This window comes from Electrophorus electricus, chromosome 15 (genome assembly GCF_041902795.1).
Source record: "Electrophorus electricus isolate QZ-2024a chromosome 15, ASM4190279v1, whole genome shotgun sequence".
Lineage (NCBI taxonomy): Eukaryota > Metazoa > Chordata > Actinopteri > Gymnotiformes > Gymnotidae > Electrophorus > Electrophorus electricus.
Window position 1 is genome coordinate 2,761,452 of NC_137511.1, and position 24,669 is coordinate 2,786,120.

The 24,669-nt window shown below is 42.9% G+C and overlaps 2 protein-coding genes across 2 annotated transcripts; one reads left to right on the plus strand and one right to left on the minus strand.

The window, feature by feature from the left end:
* Positions 1-497: 497 nt before the first annotated feature.
* On the minus strand, positions 498-11,958 carry kcnj19b (potassium inwardly rectifying channel subfamily J member 19b). The gene is made up of 3 exons (XM_027013518.3): positions 10,775-11,958; positions 2,124-2,340; positions 498-1,869 (listed from the first exon to the last, which is right to left on the minus strand). The coding sequence occupies exons 1-3, from the start codon at positions 11,438-11,440 to the stop codon at positions 1,232-1,234; spliced, it is 1,521 nt and encodes a 506-aa protein (XP_026869319.1). The 5' UTR covers positions 11,441-11,958; the 3' UTR covers positions 498-1,231.
* Positions 11,959-14,289: 2,331 nt separating this feature from the next.
* Positions 14,290-22,847, plus strand: znf281b (zinc finger protein 281b). Its single transcript, XM_027013505.3, has 7 exons — positions 14,290-14,431; positions 16,327-16,758; positions 16,962-17,075; positions 17,850-17,973; positions 18,297-18,380; positions 18,593-18,711; positions 18,865-22,847. Exons 2-7 carry the CDS (start codon positions 16,378-16,380, stop codon positions 20,536-20,538), a joined length of 2,496 nt encoding a protein of 831 aa, XP_026869306.2. The 5' UTR covers positions 14,290-14,431; positions 16,327-16,377; the 3' UTR covers positions 20,539-22,847.
* The last annotated feature ends 1,822 nt before the right edge of the window (positions 22,848-24,669 follow it).

Below are 24,669 nucleotides of genomic sequence, written 5' to 3' on the forward strand. Positions count from 1 at the left end.
TGCTAGACGCAGGTCTGTCCAGCAGGACATTATGCACCTATGCCAGAGGTCACACTGCCCTCTTCCCTCATCACACCGTCTTTGGCCGAAGCGGTACGGGACGGAACCAGAGACGGCGCGCCGTCGAGGCCGCAATTAAGAATAATGAAGTAATACGGCGGATGCGGGCTGTGATGGATGTCCTGCTGGGGGCTAACCAAATTACTCTCACTCCCTCCCCCGGCCTGAGGTGAGAGCCATGAGGTTGCTACAGTGACACTAATTACTAATAGCTATCTGTTGCTCTGGTCTCTTATACTTGTGCACCGACTGTGTTTAATGTAAATAAGTGTTGCCTATTACACAGCCAATGCAAAAAGTCGCTTAGATGTCATCAATTACACATAGCAAGCAAATTTGATTATTTTGTAGATTCGTTGATAAGGGTTCCATGCTTAGGAGCATGCATGCGCTATATGATTGGTGGATGTCAATTAACATAACATGAAAACAACACTTCCCAAATAATTTATTATAACCTTTGAATAGATGAAAATATTATTTAAATGTGATCTCAGTATAGAAGAGAACGCCTAAGTTTACATAGCTCAACACCCTGCGTTTGGCAGTTCTATATTGCAAAGATAGGAGAAGCATGTTGAAGTCCATGTTTTTGCCTCATAGTGTAGTGTCACCTCGCGAGGTGCAGTGATAGTAGGTGCACAATTCACAGTCTGTTGCCACGAGCACAGTTATGTGGACATTTAAGTCGTGTCTTGGTTAAAGTTACACATACCATTAACCTTTCATTCTGTACAGCCTTTACATACCAGAGTGCATCTTTAAAATAAGTCAGTTCTCAACAATGCTTTGAAAGTGTAGATTTGTCAGAAGTGAAAACAGATTATGATTCAATTTGACCAGTCAAGAGTAAATCAACAAGATGGTGTCATTTATGTGAATATTTTTGCACTGCAGCAATGAAACTGAACATTTCTTCTCAGCTTGGCCGAACTTAAGTTGCTGCTATCGCTGACACAGTAATCAGTTATTCTTGAACAAAGCAGGGCGAGACATGGCTGTTTCCTTTGCATTCAATTTAAAAGAATCACAGTATAGTCCAATTGAAGCCTCCCTATAGCATATAGGAGCATGTTAAAATCTTGGTAAAGTCCCGTTTCCCCGTTCCCCCCAAAACGCCTCTCTGTCCATCCGAGTCGTGGCCGACATTGTACACCTCTCGGTTCACGGCTCAGCGGTCCGCATTCATCCTGCGTAGTTTGGCCGGCAGGTTGTCTTCGGGCCGGCCGCCGGGCGCCGGCAGCGGGTGGAGGTTGGGCCCGGGGACGGGAGCCGCCACCGAAGGCGGTCTGTGGTGCTCCAGCTCTCCCGCCGACTGGGTGTGCGCTTCTGAGCTCACACGGAGGGCCTTCAGCTCCAGCCGGGTCTCGGGCTCGTCCGGGCCGGCCAGCGAGCCCAGGCGCTGCACACACAGGGGCAGGTCGCCCGTGCTGGAAGCTTTCTCGGCGGGCTGCGCTCCTGCGGCCTTCAGGGCCCCTTTGCCGTTCCTGGAGCTCATGCGCTGCAGCTTGCTGGGTAGCCTGCAGGCGGTGCCCTCGGCGACGGGGACGCCGTCCAGGGAGAAGATACGCTCTCTGCGGCCGCGCGGGTCGCCGGGGGTCGGCGTGAGGGGTGGCGCCGGCGAGGGCAGGCAGGATGTCTCTTCTTGCTCTTTCACGCTGTAGGGTGGCGTGGGCACTTCGAAGGTGCTGTGGAACTGTGAGTAGTCGACCCGGAAGAAGCCCTCCTCCAGGGACATGACAGGCAGGAAGCGGTGGCCCCACAGCACCTCGTCCTCCGTGTAGGACGTACGAGCCTGGCATGTCATACCTTGAGGCAGACAGAGACAGAGAGTGAGAGAAAACAAAGATAGAGAGAAAGAGAGAGAGGAAAATAGAAAGATGTAGGAAGATGGCAGGGGGTTGATGGGGATGCAATCAGTCAAGCTTGAGAGTAAACACAGCAATACAACCCTGCTTTTCCCTCTGATTGCAACTACATTTGTCTCATTTCTCTGCCCCCTTTGACCACAAAATGGCTCTGCATTAATCATTTATGGCTCGGTCCATCAGCGTGACTCTAACCTGTGGTTTCTACGATCCCCTCCAGGATGACGACGATCTCAAACTGCTCGCTCATGAGAGAGCGCTGAGACAGGTCGAAGAAAGGACTTTTTGGATTGATCTCGTGGCAGATGGTGAGCGGAGAGACGAGGAAGAGCTGGTCGGCACCCGTCCCAAACCCCACATCCAGCTCCCTCTGGTCTAGAGGCAGGAACTCCCCCTCAGGGGTCTGGCGTGACTGGATCAGCGAGAGAGAGAGACAGAGAGGACGGAGACGGAAAGAGAAAAGAAAGGCTCAGCTCTTGTGTACTCGAGAACTCTTTCCGAAACTTCTTTTGAAATGTTTTTTCCCCTGCTGGTGTCTGATCACATACAAGCTACACGGGGGCCATTTGTCAAATTGCATTTCCACTCACATTTTCTTAAAGCAAATGTCTCTGAATGCACAAGGGAACCACTTAAATGGATGTGTGGATAAAGTCAATGCCGAGCTTACTGTGCTGTTCTGGAGTGATTTATTAACTCCAAATGTGAAGGCAGAATATAGCATGAACTGGAGTGGTGCTGTTTGCCTCAGCATTTGGCCAAGACTTCTGAACAAAACACTACATCTAGCAACTCCTCTGCTTGACTGTGAAAATAACAAATCCATGTGACGTACTGAAATGATTAGCATAATTAGGATTTTACATGATGAATCAACAAATCATCATCTCACCCTCAACATCAGAGTTACTGCCAGACTCGATACATGCTGATATAATCTTTATAGAAATTTCCTACTATGTTGCAACTACGTTTGTCTCATTTTTTTCCTCTAACCCCAAAATGGCTCAACATTAATTTGGCCCACAAATCTCAAATGAGTTTATTAATTTAGGAACATACCTTTAGGCTTCTCAGGCCAAATCTGAGGAGAGGATGTTTTTGCCCCTTTCATGCCATAATTATCATCATCAACACTGCAAATTCAGCGCTGTGGCCATGCGCCTGGCAAGGGAAGAATTTAAATCTAATTTGCAATCAAAAACGTTGCCCGTACACTATTTGACTAAAATCCGTTGTGAAATTTCACAGAGTTTGTATAAGTGTACGATTATTTTCGAAAATGCACTATACACTGTTCCTGCCGGCAGCCCACATACAGCATCAAGTCCATCAGAGCCAGACTGCATAACAAGTCACGGGAGAAAACCTGACAACTGCTTGCACTCATCTGCTGCCTAACTCTGCAAGCTCAGGGGTTTTAAGCCAAGTTACAGTACGTTTAGTAAGCACATGAGTAAGCATTGCTCGACTGCTTTAGACAATTGTACTGTATGTCCCTTTGACCCCGCCGTCTTTTGTGTGAACATAAGGGACCGGCGGGACAGTCAGCGCGAGCTGGTTCCATCACCCATCATCCCCAGATGGCAAGCAGACTGAGCTCCAGTCGTTGTGGTGCACCCGGTGTAAGGGGTGCGACTTTTCACAGGAGAGACGGAGGACCCACGCGGCTTTCACATACAAGCCATTTCCACGCACCTGGATACTTTATCGCAGTCACGTAAGCATGCTTTTGCGCACACACAAAGAAGCTTCCAACTGTGTGTGTTTCCATTATTTTGAAAGCGAGAAAGTAAAGCAGTTCCTCATAACAAAATCTGATAAACATATCGTTTGCCACGTACGTTTTGCTGTTGCAAATATCCGCTCTGCATTTCACCTTCATCGGAATGGTCTTCTCTGTAGAAGAAACTGGGAAGAGCGCAGTGTGAACCGTGTGTCAGTTATGCCCTGACAGAAAGGCTACAGAGAGCAGCTCTGGAATGCTGGTGTGCAGCTCTGATCTTCACGCGTGTGCCTCTATTTTCTGTTGCCAAGGTTGAATGCAGGCACAAGGAAGTTCTTCACAACGGCTGTCATATTTCAAGAACCAGGGAACACACTGTAGCATATACATATATTTTTGTATAATATTATATTAATTGCAATATTATATTAAACCTTTTTTAAATACAAAATAAAAAAACAATACTTAAAAACAACCACATTGGCTCATCAGTCCTCAGCAGCCCAGGCGTAATATGTAGCTGGCACCATACTATGCTGGGAGACTACTAAGCATACTGCATATAACTCCGCAAGGAAGGAGACTGGGAATCATACAACCTTACAAGCTGATATTTGAAATGCTCCAGCTATCGTTAACTAGAGTTGCCCAATGGATTAGTTGTCATATGAGTTAATTTGCTTTAAGTGCATTTCAGTAGTATAGATTTTTAACCACATACTTTATAGCAACATTCCTAAATCGTGCATACTACACAGATTACTGGAGAGTATGAAAAATGGCCATGTACACGGTTTAATATGTTCAGTGTGCCACTAGAGCAAAATTAGCTTACAAAGAAAACAGGAGATCTGTTTTGCTTTGTTAGCAACTATATAATTAATATCATGGTACCACTAGTCACTGAAGTTGATTCTTTGGTGGACAAGCAGTTTACTCTGTATGACACTGAAAAACAAATGAAGAATTGTTAAATTACTAGATATTATTAGACCTGTAATTCTTGCAACATTTTAACAATTTAACCATCATTAAAACTGGCCTTGGCTCACTAATTGTACTATGAGGCATGTAGGCCATATACTTTATGCAACTCTTTAAGTTTGTGTACCATTGCAAGTTCAGGTTCTTATTCTTTTGCATGAACTATGGCAGAAAATTATGTACTATATGAATGTCTGCTTTGTAATAGTTTTTTATAAAAAAAAAAACTAGGCTATATGTTTAAAAATGGCAAATATAAGATATCCCAATTAGGTGACGTGCGGATCCCACACAGAGACTATGGACTATTGTGGCCACGTTGGCTGGGATCAGACTAACATATTTATGTAATAGCTGGAATATTAGCACCTAACATAAAAAAATGGAGCTGTATTTAAAGCCTCCGACCAAAATGAAGTTTAGAGGGAACATTTAGGAAGAGTGGAAAAGGTTCATCCTGTATTTGATGGTAATTAGAATGAGAAAAGTGAAAATATTGCACTGTTCCTAACAGTGGCAGTAGCCAACTCCCTGGAAGACCTAGTAGCATGCAACTAATGCTGGAACAGCATATATATATATATATATATATATATATATATATATATATATATATATATATATATATATATATATATATATCACACACACACACACACACACACACACACACACACACACACACACACACCACACACACACACACAGATTGGAAAACGTATATTTTAATTTAGTCACAGTCAGATTTCAAATTTGTGGCCCTCAAGTGCACTTGAGGTTCAAATGTTTGTTGTGTAATTTTGGGACTCCCACCAACTCTCTGATCTGCAGCAGGACGGTGTATTAGTGATAGGGGACTGAGAAGAAAAGAAAAAAAAATGCTTTTAAAAGAAAGTGAGAACTGATGCTAGAAAAAGTCAAATGCAGATTTGCAAGGCAAGACAAGCAAAGCAAAACAGAATGAAAGCGTGGACTCTAGCCAGACAGATCCGAACATAAAAGATGATCGGAAATAACAGGAAAATGGAAAAGTAGCAAAAACGTGCCGCAAAGGGAGTGAGGAGAACACGCACAGTCTGTGATGTGGAGGTGAAAACAAACCACACCAGTGTTCAACATGTGGCGAGGAATGTCATAAATATGGTACAGTACAGTGTGTGGACCATAAACAGGTCCGCTATGGTGATCTCTTTGTGCGACTGGTCTCAGACATGGGACAGCATAAGGAATGGATTTGCTGTGTATACCGTCGATGGAAGGGTCACAAGAAGAGTCATTGCATTCAAATGTAGATACACAGCACAGGCCAACACGTGGCCCGGAACGAAGCGGGCCAGGCTAGATATTGAGCCAGTCGGAAGAAAGTGAAAGGCAGAGCAGCAAAGACTAAAGTCTCAAGATGCAACAGAGAACGCGCAAGAGCCACTTGTGATTAATGAGAAAAATGGCTCATTAAGGTTAAGCACAGACCCAAAAGAGCTGAATAGATATGTGAATCGTGAGTGCTACCAGTTGCCAATGAGGTGACAAATCTTTGGTGCACAGCAGGTTCCAAATACTTCTCAAAACTAGATGTTTCAGTATGGTTTTGGCAAATTGGTCTGGACAGTTAAAGAACCAAACTCTCTACCAAAACAATGCTATTCTGCAGCTGTTCTTTAAAAAGATTGACCTTTTGAGATGGACTGTACACTAGATATGTTCCATAAGACTATCCAGCAGATCTCTAGAAAATAATAAGGTATGGCAGTTTATATTGATGACCTGGGGCAGGATAATCAAAGCGCATGATCAGAGAATGAAAATGACACAGCTAGAGAAAATGGCCCAAAATTACATGCCAACAAGTCCTTTGTGCAAAGCTGACACAAGAGGGTATCATTTACTATTTAGACAAATTCATTCCAAAACCAGCTAGTATCAGAAGCTTACTTTGCAAAACCTTTGACTGGAGATCTCTTAAGATCATTTCAGTAGATGCATCCAAATCTGGCATAGGTGCAGTGTTGTTACCGAAATATGGCACAAGTTGGAACCTGATAGCCTAGGCATTCAGAGCTGACAGCCTCAGAGTGCAATTATGCACAAAAATAGAAAAGGGAACACTACATCCTGCATATGGATGAAAACCCACCACATGGATTTATATATGGCAAAAATGTTGACACTCTTGTCAACACTTGTGACAAGTACAGTTTCAGGAAGGTATTCAATACGTGTTTTTAAAGCAATCACACAGGGTTGGTCAGGGCATTTTGTAACAGTCTCAGACAACCAGTACTGAGATGTGTTGTCAGGTGGTGTTCTGTTTAAGGGCTCAAGAACTGTGGTAATAAGCTGTTTTTAAAAACCCCAGAGTGATACCTTGCTACAGAACTCCATGAGATTGGCCAAAACAATATTGTACTGGCCAGGTATGGGTTCTGACATTCAGAGGGCCGTTCAGTCTTGTGGAAATGGCTGAGCATAAAAGAGCCTCTGTGGGTTGAGAACAATGTGACGTGTACACAATGGAGTGAAGCAGGTATAGATGTGTTTAAATTAAATGGGGGAAAACTATGTGCTACTAGCTTGGTCACCCAGGTTATAACATACATCATTTAGCTGATGCTTTTATCCAAAGTAACTTACCATTATGATTGAGTACACCCTGAGTAATTGAGGGTTAAGGGTCTTGCTCAGGGGCCCAACAGTGGCAACTTGGCAGTGGTGGGGTTTGAACCAGCAACCTTCCAATTAAAAGGCAAGCTCTTTGTAAACGATTGAGCTCCCACTGCCCTTTTAAACATCACATTTATTTTTGCACAACATGGTATTGCTGATGTGGTGATAACCGATAACAGATCTTGGGTTAGTTGTGAAGAGTTCTGCAACTTTGCAAAGACCTTTGATTTTGAACCTGTGACACTGCGTCACAGGTTCAAAATCTGTGAATCGGTTCATGGAAAATGGTGAAAAAAGGTAAATAGATTCAAACTGTCAACCTCACTTAGCATAACTGCACTACAGACCAACTTCCCAGTCACATGGTCAGCAGCCAACAGAACTCCTGTTTAGAAAAACTCAGGATCTGCATGCCAAAGATGTTTGAAAGTGAACAGAAGAAGACTACATTTACAGCATGCGGTAGACGCTGTTCTACAGGACAACTTACTTATATTTCATCAGTATGAGAATGTGTGCAACCTGTTAATCAAACCCACAGACTAGTACCCTGTGCTATCTGCTCTACAAGGTGAAGTAACCACGCACCTGTACACAAAGCTATAGCTCTAGCTGAGAAAAGTGAAAGGTGAAAAACGCCCAGAAAGGATACTACAAAGACAAGCGATAACTAAGTGTTAGAGGGTGACCGCATGATGGAAAGCACTGGAGTGTTAAAATTGACACAATACACAGCGAAGCTCCAAGGTCCCAAACACAAAACGGGGCAACTTATAGGGAAAACCGGAGGCACATCTTCGCAGTGGAACAAAGTGTAGTAGAGGGAACCCATGTCATAACGTGCAAACACGAACTGAAATCCGAAGATCCGGTAAAACCATTAAAGTGCCTCAAGGCTTATTGAGCACATATAATTCCCAAACGCTTAGGGAAATTAATGAAAATCGGAGAGGAAATCTCAGTATGTCCGTATGTGGCACGCACAGATTGTTAACCAAAAAGTGGAAAGTTCTTTTGAGAGTGTATATATAACTTGTGAAAGAATGTCCTAAAAGTGCTGAAGATTTTAATTGCTGGAAACCACATATGTGGGACACATTGTTCATATTCATTGTTGTAGTAAACAAAGCTCTTAAGAGGAAGGATGCGTCATACAGCATTTACATGGCCGGCGTCACAGGGTAAAGCAAGCACTGTCAGACAGCTACTTCATGTTGGAACCATAAAAAAAATGCTCTTATGAATTGTTATTGTCTGATTCCAATGTAAAACCACAATAAAATGTGAAACATTTAGAAATAGAGCATCTATGCATTACAATTTTTCGTCATGTCCCCTCATTTCATCATTGAAATAGGCAAAACCAAGTCTATGAAATGTGCCTCATTCATTTACTCATAGTCCAGATTAATTAAATGTCTAAATGATACTTGTACATATATTGTTGATTAGACCACATCTGTGGTCTGGTCAGTGTCATAGTTAATTCAGTTTCACTTCTCATGTGCGTGTTAAGAGAGGAGGGAGTTGGGGGTAAATGAGTGAGGCAGCGTAGAGTGCTTACTCTGCAGAAACACTCTAGCCAAAAGATGTGTGGCTACTGCTGAGGACACTTCAGCAATAGACCTTTACCCCATCACACTGTTTTGGACTACAGAGCACTAATATATCAGAGAAAGAGAAAGGGAGAGAGAGAGAGCAGCAAAGAGTAAAGGAGCTGTTGAAGTCAGCCATCCGTCAGCCTGTCCTTCTCTGCAGTGGGCCCGATCATATCTGCTGCTGTCAGCAAGAGGCGAGAAACCAGCTGTCAATCACCCTCTCCTTTTCTCAGCCCTTAGAACCCCCCCACCCCCACCGCACCTGCGCACACACACACACACACACACACACACACAGATCCTCTCTGAACATTCAACTCCTTCCTGCTCTGATCAAATCCTATCTTCAAGACTTCACTCATTTCTTTCTTCTCTCCACAGGCTCCGTCTTCTCTTCCTCTGATCCCGTGTTCTCTCTCTTTCTCTTCTATTTTATCTTACTCTCCATGGAAAGAGTAATTGGGGAGAATCACAGAGAACTGGTTCTCTATACTGAAGTAGCTACTTGGACTAAACTTAATATAAAACAGCATGGACTGTTTATTAGCTGGGCTTCCCAAGAAGGATCAATTCCCTCTTGAGTCTTAGTCCTCCCAGGTTTTTTTTCCCCCATAATTCCAAAGTTTTTCCTAGCCACTGTCAGCCCTGATTTGCCCATTAGGGACCTTTGACCCATACATTTGTAATGCTGCTTTGTGACTTGTGTGCAAAAAGTGCTATATAGATCAATTTCACTTCACTTGACCATACAAGCTAAACTGTATGTGATACCTAAAGTATATGTAACCTCTTCAATCTTTGAATGTGTGACAATACGTGTCTTGCTTATGTTTTCTAACTTTTGTGTGAAGTCTCTATAGTGATGACTTAAGAAAGACTTTCTGATGAAATACTGCATCTTTCCTCGCTGTCTTCCAGACTGTCGCTCTAGGCTGCAGCGCAGAGCTATGACGAACCATTCTCTTTACAAAGCACAGTCTCCAAAATGTCCCTACTGCTTTCCAAGAACAGGAAAAAAACTCTGCTAAATATAAGAAACATACAAACTGCATTACAATGCTGTTTTAATGCGAAAGCAGTGCTTGGTATGAAATGGTCTAATGTGCATTTGAAGGTTTGTTTTTGTTCTTAAAAGCCAATTCTGGTAAGAATCTATTCTCTCTTACATCATGGGACAATCTTGGATTCCTATCACATAACTTATAACCCTGTAGCCTACCGACTCTATTTAAGATCAATAAAAAAAACATTCTAAATACTTTTCCCTTCTATCTAATTTCCTGTGTTTAATACATATTCATCACAGTGGAGATCTCACTGGAATCATACAACTAACCAAGAAGGTCATCAACATGCATGCTGGGATTTGTTTAGTAATATTGATCTGGATTTTTGTGCTCATTCTTACAGCGAATAAATCCTTTTTAACCTGCATTTGGACATAGATGAACAAACAATAATGAACTAACCACTAATCATTTTAATCTAACTAGGATATCCATGCTTCTAAGAACACAATTACATAGTCATTTGTGAGATACTACTCTCCCAAATAGGCAATACACTAGTACAATTAGTAGACAATAGACACAATTGTACTAGTATATTGTCTATTTGTGAGAACAGTGTCCCACAGATTACTACATCATTATATTCTGCTCAGTGGTGTATCATTAAATTGGTTATATACACTTTTCTTCTTATCAGTGTAACTTTTGGTAGACGCACTGAAAAGTAATTGAGAAGTAGATCTAAACGAGCACGCACACACCGACAAACACCTATACGGTTTACATGTATTACACTGTGGACATGCGTGTGGGTGCTCATGGACAGATACAACAACGATTCATACAGAACACATGATTAATTACCTTTATGAGTTTGCACCTGATCTGTGCTGAGACCATGTGGCTGTTCCTAAGGTTCCCGACCCTAAACATGAGGCACAGCTTGCCATCGCGCTGAGAGATGACCGCGTCTTGACTGAACATGAGCGTCTCGGCTCGCTTCTTCGGCTGGGACATCTTAATGAACATGCATCCGATGAGGAACGCGTCTACAATTGAGCCCAAAAGCGACTGGAAAAGGAAAAGTATTATGCCTTCGGGGCACTTCTCCGTTATGTATCGGTATCCGTACCCGATAGTTGCCTCGGTCTCAATGAAAAACAGAAAAGCCGAAGGAAAGTTGTAAACGTTGGCGACGCACGGGGTGTACGAGTCGTCGTGGCTACGGCCAAGGTCTCCGCGGATATAAGCGATTATCCACCACATAGATGCCATTATGAGCCATGCGACTGTATAGGTCAAAAGGAATATGAGTAAATTCCAGCGCCACTTTAAATCTACCAGCGTGGTGAACAAATCGGAGAGGTACCTGCTGGTCTCTCCACCAAGGTTACCGTGTTGGACATTGCAGCGTCCGTTCTTCTCCACAAAACGTTGGCGCTTTCTTTTGGCTGGTGCGGAAAAAGAAACACCTCGGCTCGTGTTAACAACCTGATAGTCGTCACCGAATTTCCTTCTAATAGCTGACATAATTACCAAGCGGTTATATTAGAATAACGCATAAGTATTGCTCAAGTTTCGTGTAAGGCTATTTACGCATGGCATGCGTCAAACACCTCAGTTGAGTTCCATGTGAGGTTATTTAATTATATTAAGAAATTTACAGTTTGCGTGAAAAAAACAATTGGAGTACAAATTTGTAGATTGGGTGATGAAATAATAGTAGTACAACTGTCAAATATTAGGCGCTTCTTCTGGTCCACAACTTTAAAAAATACATCCTCTTGAATAAAGCTCTTCTTTCTTTTGTTCTGTTTTCAAAGTCATTTAATTGCGGCACAAACAAAACAGCAGACGCCAAAATTCTTTATTGCATGAATGATCTTATTCCGTAGTCTTCCAACTCCTCAGTCTGGTGCGTTAGTGCCCGGTTCACTCATTTAATACCTCCAACATGCGGTCACGTAGCAATGACTAACGTATTACAAACTGTAGCCAAACTGCGGCACTTGTGGGTACTCGTGCCCGTGGTGCCCGCGCTGAGAATAAGGGATGTTGTGCAAGCGTACTTGCCTATTGCCAAACCAATCAGGTATTCCAAGCAAATGGATTTACTGGAGACTTGCAGCGCATTCGCTGTGGCCAATGATCCCAAATCGTGTGTTGCCATCTGCCGTTCAAAGAAAGTACTTCGACTGAAATTCAGTACGAGAATTTTCATAAAACACGAATACAACACAAATATATATGCGTTTCTAAGAGGCGGGTTAAATATTAGATTCGTTTATAAATATGATTTCGGGAAATTATAAGAATTTGGAAAACATTATGTGATGCAAATATGGGTTAGTTCATCATAGAGAACACACCATTGGCCGATTTCCCAGACGCAAATTAACCCTAAGCCTGCACTAAAAAGCATTTCCAGTGGTGCTTTACCACTGATAGTACAATGTCATTCAAAAGTAGGCACAATACATGTCCAGGGAACTGCCTTGCATGGACTAGTCGTGAAAGCCTTGCATGGACTAGTTGTCGTGACCTGTAGCAGAATATGGAATTAAATAGCACACAAAAGCTTGGTACTGGCTGCTGAGTAATATTCTTGCCATCAAACCAAGTAATTCTGTTGGTATTTTATTCTGCTAAATGTATCGGTCCATAAATTGATCTGAATTGAATATACACCTGTAATAATTAAAGGTACAAGAGTCTGCCTAGAAAACAGGGGTGGGGGGGAACCAGGAGAAAGCAAACTTTGAGACTCTATGTTGCACATTATATAAAAAATACTGAAATAAAGAAATACTGCTGTGGTTAGGCCATGTCAGGAGAGCAGTCCACAGCATGGCCATGTTTACCCTTCTAAACAGCTTGACCATGAGTCATCAGGCATCTCTGTGCTCTTAAGTGAGGTGACTTTAGAGAAAGTCTTTCTCCAGTTGTTGTTTTTAGTGATTCAAGCATTTTCACAGTTCATCCAGGTAGTTGGAAGCAGATGCTGTCCTAGGTTTGTTCATGCCATGTGGTGTCTGAGCCGGTTTTAAACACACGGCAGATCTAAAATTGCTTGTGACATCTGTAGTGACTCCTAGTTTCAATAAGCGAATAACAGGATGTTTGTATTAAAATAAACTCACCACCCACTTTGTTAAAAAAAAAAAAAAAATATATATATATATATATTATTATTTATTAGATATAGCTCATAGAGATTGCAGCCTGTCTGGTGCCATATAGAGTTTGTGTTAGCTGATCTCAAATTCCTTTGCTCAGAAACCGAACAATCATGAATTAGAATATGATTGACAAACTATGTATGGAAACAGAAGGGCTAATGGCTCTATTTGCCATATAATTCTATGTGCTGTCTAAGAGGTTTAGGGTGCTAGGATTCAAGGTTAAACATCTTTTGAAAAATTTGGTCTGGTCTTCTTCTGGTCTTGTCAAATTTTACATGTCACTTTTCTCCCATATGTTCCTCAGAGATCAGTAAAGTTTCTTGAATAAATACAATTTCAGGAAGTTCATTTTATCTTGATCTTACTGGTTTTGGATGAGTATTTTTTGTCAATATTGGGCTTTGTATGCCAGAATATCACTAAAGTGGATATTTGAGGTCTTGCGGTCATACTCTTAAGTCTCCTATGATCAATATTAAGGTCTTTTCAAACTAAGAAAACAAAGAAACATATTCTCTGGCATGGCTAAGCAAGAGAGGTTTTATGCAGTTAACGTTCTTCCTTCTCACATCTTACTTGCCCTGGTTTGTCAGTTAAGCTCCAAATGAATGTACATTCTAAGAATTATTTACCAGTCTTAATCTTAAAAGCGATAGAATTTAAACCTGGATCAAGTTATCCTATAGTCGACTTCTGCTAAAACAATAACAGTGCATTTCTTTATTAGGACTCAATAAAGCTGTGCTTTCACTTCATTCACTGTGTTTCTTGCACCATATCTCTGACCTTCTTGAAATGTTATATTTACAATAATAATATACATATTATATTGTTTTGCTATTGCTTAAAGCAGAAAAGGAATACGTTCTGATTTACTCTTTTTGACACGTGCAGAAAAATATTTGCATCCCTGTGTGTCCTTGAGCCCTGCCAAGGTCGAGCATTAATTTTGGAGATGAGCCAGCTACATCCCGATGTATTAATACGTATGCTTATATGTTCGAATTTTACAGCCAGCCTAAAATAGTATATAACAATAAACACAAAAATGCAAAGGAATGAAAATAAAACATTTTAAAAAAATGTAAATAAATAAAAAATCTTCTGGGAGAAAACTAATCAATATTTGGTTACTGGAAGCTGCAGTGCACAACTCTGTTCAGCGCGTGGCTCGGCTGTCTCTTCTCACGACCCGTCCCGTGGACCCACAATTCCCCGCGTGGAGACAAGATGGACGAGGGCAACAGCTGCAAGAGAACAATGTTTTGGCAGTAAACGTCTGAAGAGTCGCGCGTTGGTGTTCATTCGGACGTCGAGAATCCGCTGTGGACATGTACAGGTGAGCGGTATTGCTTTGAGCCGTTTTTTCCCGTCTCGAAACGTTGAAAGACTTCGAATTACGCGTCGTAGTCGCGTCAAAAGATGCAACCGCAGCCGCTCGGGCGAAAGAGCATCATTGTTTCATCCGGGCTCGCGGATGCTAACTGGTTAGCTTAGCCCTCCGACGTGTAGACTCGTCTCAGTGGCGACCTTAAATGACTGCCGTTTTCAAAGTGAACCGTAGAAAGTCTTCGACACCAGTAACGTTGATGGCGAGTCGCTGAAATGCTGCCTTGAGGTAGTCGTTTGCCATTAAAGGGCTATAATTAACCGGTTGTGGTTAGCGAGCTGCCTAATGCTAGCCAACTGTCCTTTTCACTGGAATTCAAACGGGCTAAGAGAGCTAGCGTGTGCTTGGCTAGTAACTGACGCTCGCTAACTGGCCATCGCAGGGTGGTAGCGGTAACGATGAGTACTCGGATGGCAAGTCGCTGTGCTTTTTAAATATGATGTCCCCTAGGACTGGTTTAAATGCGAGTGTAGTGTTTTGGCTGAGATTGGCGAGGTGGATGCCTCCATGTTTGGCTGAAGTAATACTAGGCCCTGGGAAATAGCTAAGCTAACTTAACTAGCTAGCCCTTTTTTCTTTTAGTTCCCTTAGCTACCCTTGGCTAGTTACCTAGCTAAAATATTTGAATCCAACGTATCTTTAATGCTTTAATTTGAATGTTTGTTTCGTTTTCCTGTTAAAGGTTTGTTAGCTAGGCACATAGCTGAGTAACTACATAGGCAGTTATTAAAAGTGATTTATTTGTTAAGCAGCTAGCTAGCTTGTTGGGAGTAGTAGGCTTTTTTTTTCTCCAGACAATGTTCCAGTTCATTTGTCCTGCGGCGGCGTCCATAGACTGCGTCGCGCAGTTAAACGTAGCTTCGACTAACTAGCCACCAAGTACTGTTTTTTAATGCTTATGCTGTTCATTGTTTATGGAAAGATCAAATTGAATGCCAGCATTGAGAGCAGCCTAGCGGGTCAGATTAGCAAAGGCTAGCCACTGGCTTTCGTTTTCTTGTTTGCTAGCTAACGTTGCCTATCAGAAGATAGCTAGGTTAGATAACTTAATTTTATTTCATGAAATTTGTGGCTATCTGTCGCAGTGAGAACTAATCAGTCTCTTTGACCTAAAAAACTAACTGCTGCCGCATTGAATTACAGTTTGAGATGAAACGCCATCTCGATTCCTTTGTGGTTCCAAATGCAGAAAACAAGTCGCTCTGTTCTGACCAGTCCTTGCTCTTCAGATCCTAGACCTTTTTTATGTTAATTGTTCTTGCGGTTTCAATATCTTATTTAGACAGAGCTATGTAAGGAGGAGAGAGGGACGCTCTCATGAGTAGTCTTTAATCTTCAGTGTTACGTAGAGATAGAAATTATCACCATGCGCAGCTATGACCTTGATTTCATTGAGCTTTAATAATTGCTTTTGACCTAAATGCTAGTTTTCAAACGGCGGTGTAGGACTGCGACAGTACCAAGGCATGTTTTATAGCTTGTTATTTTGTGTCATTGGTGTGAAGGCCTAATGCAAGTTTCCTAGGATCAGCAATCATTCTGCTAGAGCCATAATGCACAACAGTGTAGTAAACCCAATTTATTTGAACCAGCAATTATAAAACACTAGCTCAGTGAATAGCATAGTATGCAGTTTGGTATTAGTATGGCACTTTATTCTTTATGGATTATTTAAAATTTTTAAATTAATGTTGCATAACTGGAAACTTGCAATATCTCACTGGAAAATGAAACATTTCCATGTAGTTAGACATTATGTACAAATAAAATCATTTATGAGCACTCCCCTGTGTAACATTTTCTTAAAAACTAAGACGTTCCTTGTTCATTATTTCTGTTTGCAGCGCATCACTCAGCTAAAAAGACGAGAACATTGCCCTCTTGAGGAAGCGACCATGAGCATTATCCAGGACAAGCTTGGCAATGAGTTTCTGCGCAACGGTGGCATGGACCCCAATTTCCCCCCCAGCATGATCATGTTCAGCCACTTGCCGCCAGTCACCAGCTTTGCACGGCTCACCTCCCAGTCGGTGGTGGCAGACCTGCCCCAAGAAATGATCCTGAAGAAGGAGAGAGATTCGCCAGAGCACGGTGCCGGCTTCCTCCACAGCATGGGTATAAAGCAGGAGAAATTAAGCGAGTTCGACTACCGCCTGCCTTTGTATGGAGCTGGCCCAGAGACGGGCTCCGGAGGAGGGGGAAAGGGCACAGATATGCTCGACGTTTCCATGGGCAACCACCAGAACATGCTTCTACATGACATCAGCCTTAGCAATGTAAGCTTAAAACAGCACTGAATGCGACGGGTATTCTACTTTTGGAAGTGTATAGCTGTGTGTGCTCGTGCACGCATACTGAATGCTGTGTTTATCAGGTGTACAGGTGCATAACAGACCATCAGTGTTTTGAGTACTTCTTAAGGAAATTTGTGTGTGACTTTCAAAAGTTTTCATTTGAATGATTTTTGTGGTGTTGGTAGTTCCCAGGAAGACTGGGGAAAGACCCAAAAGACTCATCACACAGAAGAGGAAGGAGGGCAAATGGAGAAGGACCAGAAGGCAAAACCAGGAGGAAGCGAGGGGATTCTACCAAGGTGCTCCGGTTACACTCTCATTTCATCACTCGGCTCTTGATAAGGTTGTAGTGTTGAGTATATATGTGTCTTTCCAAGCAGGAACTTCAGGTTGTGAGCTAGCGAGATATTTATTTATTTTTATTTTTTTGTGTGTCAAAATGATATTAATCTACACAGTTTCCAGAGAACATTTCAAACAGAGGTCCTTCATCAGCTGTCCAAGTTTTCTAATTTTTATTGCTGCTGTAACAATGATGATGATGCAGACATTGAAGTCAGTATGGCAGCAATGAAATTAGGGAAATAAAGTACTACACTACAGGGTTTGAACCTTTCAATCCATGGGTTGAATGTTATGATGTGAACATCCACGTTTCCTACTATTAACTGGTTTGTCCTCGTACAAATTCAGATGCACTATTCTTGCAAAGCTGACAAAGGACCTCTGTCCTTCTGGAAACTTTGTGTAATTCGGCACAATTTTGAATATTTTACATCTCTTATTACCACACTCACTCACTTTGAACTTTCTTTGGATTAAAGTACAAGCATTCTTTTATTTTTAATATCTTGGGAGGGTTAGTCCAAAGGAATGGCCAACAATGAAGTGCAGTTTTTTTCCTTCACATTTTAAGTATATTTTCTAGAATTCCTTTACTGTGTTTTTGTGTAGTAAATACCAAAAATTAGAAAATTTAAGTGACTCATTACCTGATGCTTGGGCTTTGAGCTAGAGGTTTTATAAAAAGGTTATGACATGGTGGTGATTGAATGGTTCCCACTGTTACTCAGTCACTGATGCTGGATGGGGACGGAGGCCCCCTCTCCCCGAGTTCCAAACCACACATATGTGAACACTGCAACGCCGCCTTCCGCAGCTCATATCACCTGCGCAGGCATGTTCTCATCCACACAGGTGAGAGATGTTTGCTGCCAGCTCTCCTCTGAGGCTTCTATATTTGTTTATGGTTGGGATGATCCGTCACTGTAATAAGCCATTTTTAACAAAGGCCCGTCGTCTTATTTATGCACACATGATGTAGGCCACGCAGTTGTTTTTCAATTCGGGTCACCTGAAACGAGATGATTAGCATTGCTCCCGGTGAAAATAATTAGTAAAGATCGCCTCTGTTAACCAACAACGGTCCAATATGAAGGCAGCCTGAGACTGTGCTTTAAAAGTGGGATGTTCCATTAATGTGGGGTGGGTGTTGGCCTTTTTCATTTTTGACTGCACAGGTGAGAGGCCTTTCAGGTGCAGTCAGTGTAACATGAGCTTCATCCAGAAGTATCTGCTCCAGCGACATGAGAAGATCCACAGTGGTGAGTTCTAAACCAGCACATATTTATCAGAGGGGTACCTTTGTGTACATAGAGGGTTGTCAAATCAGTTGAAGCATTAAAAATGGATTTCTCTGTGGAAGTACTGATCTGAGAGTTAGATGCTAGACACTGGGGACGGGATTTAGATAAGGTGATGTATTTCTAGGCTAAGATCAAATCTGTATTGATTTTTCCCGTATTGATCTTAACAGGGGAAAAGCCATTCAGCTGTGACCAGTGTAACATGCGCTTCATTCAGAAGTATCACATGGAGCGGCACAAGAGGACACACAGTGGAGAAAAGCCATATAAATGTGATACCTGCCAACAGGTGAGAATGAGCTCATTTGCAGCCCTTCGGAAAATGTAGGTTACATCCATTTTTACTTCTTGGACTTTATGCAAGAATATGCTGTGTATTCTTGCAATTTCAGGGTATTTTATAGCTTGCTTCACATTTTTTGCTGTTCTTCTCTGGCTGCAGTATTTCTCTCGTACTGACCGATTACTGAAGCACAAGAGAACCTGTGGTGAAGCCATAAAGAAGGGCCTGGACCCAGGGATGCTGGACCTCGGAGATGAGGAACTGGCCCACGGCAGCTACCTACACACTCAGGGAAGCACCAACACGCCACGCAAAAAGGGCAAGTCTAAGAACAGTGGAGAGGGGAGCGAGCGCCGCAGGAAGAAAACAGGAGGAGGGGAAGGCAGCCACGGGCTCAGCCTGCAGAACTATGCTGTGGATGTTCCCTCTGGCTCCGCCGCGCCCTCCTCAGGTGTGGACGGCAACATGCAGAACCAGCACGCCAGTGGCCCCAAGCTTGTCTTCAAGAAAGGTGGGCGCAAGGCTGCCGACAAGGGCCTGCTCTCCATCGGAGAGGCCAGCTCCAGCTCAGATTCCCATGAGCAGAAGCTGCTGGGCCCCAAGTCAGGACCCCTGGACCTGCCAGGGGCCAGCGGAATGGATGGCATGGGCCTCCTGCAGAGTGCCTCCGTGTCGAAGCAGGTGGGGACCAGCAGCAATTACGACGACGCCATGCAGTTTCTGAAGAAGAGGAGATATCTAAACGCAGCAAACAGCGGCGGCGGGGCCGATTATGGTTCAGTCCACTTGCAGCCTCAGCAGACGGTCATCCAGGGTGGCCTTGGAGAGCCCACGTTGGCTCTGCTGGATACCTCCCCGCTGGTCAGTGTCGACAGCAAGCACGACAAGTCAGGCATTCCTGACGAAGTGCTGCAGAGCCTCCTGGACCACTACTCGCACAAAACTGACGGTACCCATCAGGATGTGACTTTCGATCTCTCTGACCAGCACCATGTGGAGCTGCACCCCACATCCGCCACGCCAGAGCTGGGCGCAGACGAGGGCTCCTCGAGCGGATCTGGAGACAAGAGTGGGATCATGAGTGAATATTCCAAGTTCCTGCTGCAGACCCTGGAGAGGACCAGCCACAGCGGCGGCTTCACGCTTGGCCCTGGCGGCGCCTTCCCCAGCTCCCTCTTCCTCGACAAGCATGTCTACACCACCTCTCCCCTGGAGTGCAGCTTCGGTCAGTCCGTCTCCTCTCCCATTGCCCCCTCCTCCTCCTCTGCTCTACCAAAGTCCCACTTCAGCATGCTCGTCAGTTCCCCGTCACCATCACATGCTTCACCCTCCCCTCAGCAGGGGTTCCACTTGGCAGCCCTGGAGCCCCCTGCTCACCAGCAGCTAACCCCGTCGCAAGAGCTGGATAAGCCTCCCTCCCCCCCCTACCCTCTTGCCACCCAGGAGCTCGCCAACAGGCAAAAAAAGCAGCAAGCAAAGAATACCAGTGCCACAGCCAACGGTGGTTGCAGGAATGATGCTGGCAGCAGCTCCTCCATCTACACCCTGGCTCCAACTCCTGATATGGTGACTTTGGAGCCCTCCAAGGAAGTGGATGTGCGCTCCACATACCAGATTGAGAACTTCGCCCAGGCCTTTGGCTCCCAGTTCAAATCGGGGCGCAGGACCCCGCTGCCGTACAGCGCTGACCCCCAGGTTGGGGTCGGGGATGCTGATCCCCGGATATCGCGGACTTCCGTGTCGGAATTCTCAGGGTATACTAGTCTGTTAGCTGACGTCAGCGAGCCAGCTAGCTCAGGAAGCAAAACGCCCACAAGCCAAAGCTACAGGTAAAGGTTTTGGTAGCCAGCCTAACCCCGTAGTGTGGGATGCAGACTCTTACCCAGTGCCCCCCCCGCAGAACCTACCCTTATTTTAAAAAAAATTTTTTAAACACAATATTAATTATTACACTGCCATTAAATGTTAATACAAGACTCTACCAGGGAAGGTCTGCAAGACCTCAAATGCAATTTTTTTTTTAATTTTCTTCTTGTTTTTAATTGTATTTTAGTCTTTTGTTTTATTAGTGTGGAGGATTTCAGGAGTAGATGTGTAATGTTCAACAAAACTAGATGGTAGATAATGACTGGCTTGACTTTTCACGAACCCTGTGTTTTAGCAATCATAGAGTTAAAAAAATAATAGATGATCTATAGTAATAAAACAATTGTCAGGGTCTTGCCCAGTATTCAATGGCAAAAAATCTCAGCCTAATGTCTGTTACAATAACTGAAAGTATTACTCAGGAAAAGGCATTTTAAATAATTCGGTGCAACTTGCACTCTTCTTTTTATTTTTAAACAATACACTTTGAAACTACAGCGAATCTTTGTTTTTGAAATTCCTTGAGGAGAGAGACTCAAAATAGCCTATTTTCATCTGATCACACTGATGACTTTTTCCACTACGTGTACATATGCAGAGACTGGTACTTTTGATGTCAATGTGAAAACACTTGGAGACTTCAATCACTAAGGGCCAGATGTAAGGAACAGAGAATCTTACATACATAAATTTACATATGTGCATGCATTCACATACAAGTCGCGAGTAGTCATACAAACTTATGTGCATGCATGTAAATATTTTGAAGTAGTGTCTTTAGAGCTACTGCGAAATGGCCTCAGGGTGTGTTGAACACTTTCATACCCTTTTTGTTCAACTTTTGTTGGCGTTCATCCCTTTCTATATTATTTCTCAAGGAATCAAATTAGCACTTTCAACCAATGAAGACAAAAACTGTTAAATTACAGATACAAATTAGCTTTTTGGTGAAAAAGCTGGGGTTTGTTTTTTTTTTTTTTTTTTTGGTTATTTGTTTTTTTGGTATGTGTGTAATGAAAAGGGGTGTTTGAATTTTTGGATGTGGGCATTTGAAACTTTCTTTAGAGTTAGTGGGATGGGAGGGGTTTTAGCATGCTTCAGTTGGGTTAGTTATGCTGTCGAAACGGATGCCATACAAATATCCTGTGCTGTGGAGCCTTGAGTCTAAGTTCAGGGCCTCTCTTGTGAAAGTGCTGAAAGTGTATTTAAGTATTAAATCTGATTTGAGTGAATAGCTGCAATTGGAGTTCTACCTCTCGGAGCAAAATTACGAATCTGACACCCAATGGACAAAAACTTTGCAAGTTCTCGCTTGGAGAAACCTCTGAGTCATTTACCCTTTAAGACATGCACATCGAAATTGGTGGACCTGAATCTTTTAATCTTTATTATTGTTATTGCTATTAGCTGAGATGAATCTGAAATGACTGAGTAAGGAGAGACTTTTATGTCAGAGGTGAGGTTAACAAAGGCTGGTTTGTGAGCCTCTTGAGTCTCCCTCTGCTCTGCTCCGACTGTCCCCATCTGTCATGAATCAGGCCTAGCTGTGGCCTCTGGCTCTGCTCCCTGACATCACACTGGGAGTCACCGACTTGGTGCCAGTGTTGGCGAGTGGGTGGGGGGACGGACAAAGCCTGAATGCTGCACTCCCCGTTGCTTTTAAAGAAAAAAAAGGAAAAGGAAAAATGGTGGCAAAAAGAATAAATTGACCTTAATATACCTCATAACGCTGTACAAACGGAAAAAAAAAAACCCAGGGACATGCGTTTCACGTAGCCTATGTAGTGGTAATGTAGTAGTATACATCAGTCATTGTATAATCATGTAATGCCTCCTGTGTTTACGATTATAGTTCATGTTGGTCTGTTTTGTTTTGGGTTTTTTTTCCCTTTCTTTCTCTGTTGAGCAGCCATGCCGAACAGTGTTTCATGGTAGTTTTGACCCTTACGATTTCATGAATTTGTTTCCTGTTCTCCCCATGTTTTTGTTTATTGCCATGTGTTTTTATATGATCTCTAAAAAGACTGTTTACAATAATGTACAAAACACTAAAATGTGTGATTTTATTTTTTTTTCACTTTGATTTTGTTGGCTGAAATGCATGATATGAAGTTTTTGTTTAGTTTTTTTCCTGATTACCACAGTTGCACCAAATGTTTTGTAGCAGATGCGTCCTCATCTTCAGATTCTTTCTTCATGACTCTACAGGGCTGTACATGTCAGATGACTTTATATATCATTAGATTAAGCCAATAAAACCTTTTGTTATGAAAACCTTTCAGCCTAAATGATTTTCAGGTTCTACCTTCCATGACCTCTGCTCTTGTGCCCTTAATCTGATCATTATACACATTATTGCAGATTACTCCTGAAGTGAAGATAATGAAGCCGTATGGTGATCTAACAGTAGAAATGCAATGGTGCTGGAAACACGGTTTAAGTGCATATATTTCCAGTTTGACAAGTTGGCGGTTTTTCAGTTTGTATAAAAGAAAATAAGCATGCATGGCAGCTTGCTTTATTCTATTATGACCACTGCGGCCATGGCAGACGGCAGTTTTATTTCTGACGCCAAAGCTCACTGCTCCAGTAGGGGGTGGTGGAGATCCTTTGGCACTTTGACCTTGGGGATTACTTATCAAAGGTGAACTGATGTAAAGTAAGCACAGTAATCTTAATTATTAGAGTGGTGTAGTTATGATGAGTCTAACTTCCCCCACACAGCACAGATAAAGCAAGTGCAGCGTGGCCAGTCTTGCTCATTGTTAATGCATAGATTATCTTGTCCATTTTAAAGGGTCAGGATTGTGTGATTTTATGTAGAAAAAAATGTAATATACCCTGGTCTGTACTTGATGCATCATTTCCAATTTGTATTTACAATTTTAGACTTTCCAATACTGATATCACAAAGGCTGGAATATGCAATTGATGTTTCTCCCTTTGTATAAATATGAAACAACCCACTGGGAGGGTGATACAGGAATTTGATCCATGTTGTCCAACCCCATCAATCTATGCTTTGTTCCAGTAGCCCACTTGCCATCGATTGGTCCTGGTTCCTCAACATTTCACACACCTTGTTATTCCAGGTGATATCTGAGCCAGTACAACTCCCTTTTTGCTTTCAAGTTTCAGAGGTAGAGGAGCTATAGCACTAGGACTCTTGCCATTAAGTGATTTTTAAAAAAAAAATTTTAATTGCCTGACCCAGAGATCCAACCCCAGTTTTCTGCATGCAGGTCAGTTGTCTTTAACCACAACACTAGCACAAGCAAACCAACCACATATGCTGAGAGTGGACGCGATGCAGAAAACAGCAGCGGTAATGCATGCGGCAGTCCGAAGTGATGGAACATTAGAAGTTGGGAAAATACCAGGGACTGAAAGAAGTGGTGTAAGGGGCACTTGTGGTTGTGACCCGTAATGCTACTGATTCGCTACCTGACTTTCAAAGTCATCGGCTTGCTGTCCTGTTCACACTGTAGGTCTTTTCTTTGCTCTGTAGTTCCTCCAATTTGAACTTGACATGCAGCTCATATGTCTTGCATATGTCCCTGTATATGATCCCTGCCACTATATCTAGCTTGCGTCCTGCTACTAGGTGCTGGTTTGTTTCAGAGACTCCTTTGCACAATTTTCATCACTGGTCTTGTTTGGTGTGATGCACCCCTGCTTTGACTGACCCTAGTACTTGATCTTGTACTGCCATGGTTGGTGATACTGCTGTCCTTCAGTAAGCTCAGTCTTGGTTGTATTTATTGATGTTTCGTGGTTCACCCTGCACAGTGGATCTTACATTTTGTTGGCTGCCTTGCTCCTTCCAGCTGGCATGCAGTCTTTGGTTTTGGATCATGGATGAAGTGCCCCATCATGTCAGCAGCTTCCAACTATTCTCATGATCTTATTTTTGTCATTCAACTGACTCTCAGGGACATGCTTTACCCCATGGAGGTACTTGGATGTTGTAATCCTCGTTTCTGCCTCATGCTTCGCTTATGATTGGAGAATCCCCAGGAATTTGTAGGAGTTCCCCAGATCTGTTATGCAGCCTTGTGGAAGTTCAGTTCCCTCTGTTCTGATCAGTTCTCAGTTTTC

Coding starts and splice junctions, on each gene's coding strand:
- kcnj19b (XM_027013518.3), bottom strand. CDS start 11,440: ATGTCAGCTATTAGAAGGAAATTCGGTGACGACTATCAGGTTGTTAAC. Junction 2,341..10,774: donor TCAGGTGCAAACTCATAAAG/GTAATTAATCAT, acceptor TCGCTGATCCAG/TCACGCCAGACCCCTGAGGG. Junction 1,870..2,123: donor GGGGATCGTAGAAACCACAG/GTTAGAGTCACG, acceptor GTCTGCCTCAAG/GTATGACATGCCAGGCTCGT.
- znf281b (XM_027013505.3), top strand. CDS start 16,378: ATGAGCATTATCCAGGACAAGCTTGGCAATGAGTTTCTGCGCAACGGT. Junction 17,974..18,296: donor GCATGTTCTCATCCACACAG/GTGAGAGATGTT, acceptor TTGACTGCACAG/GTGAGAGGCCTTTCAGGTGC. Junction 18,381..18,592: donor ACATGAGAAGATCCACAGTG/GTGAGTTCTAAA, acceptor TGATCTTAACAG/GGGAAAAGCCATTCAGCTGT.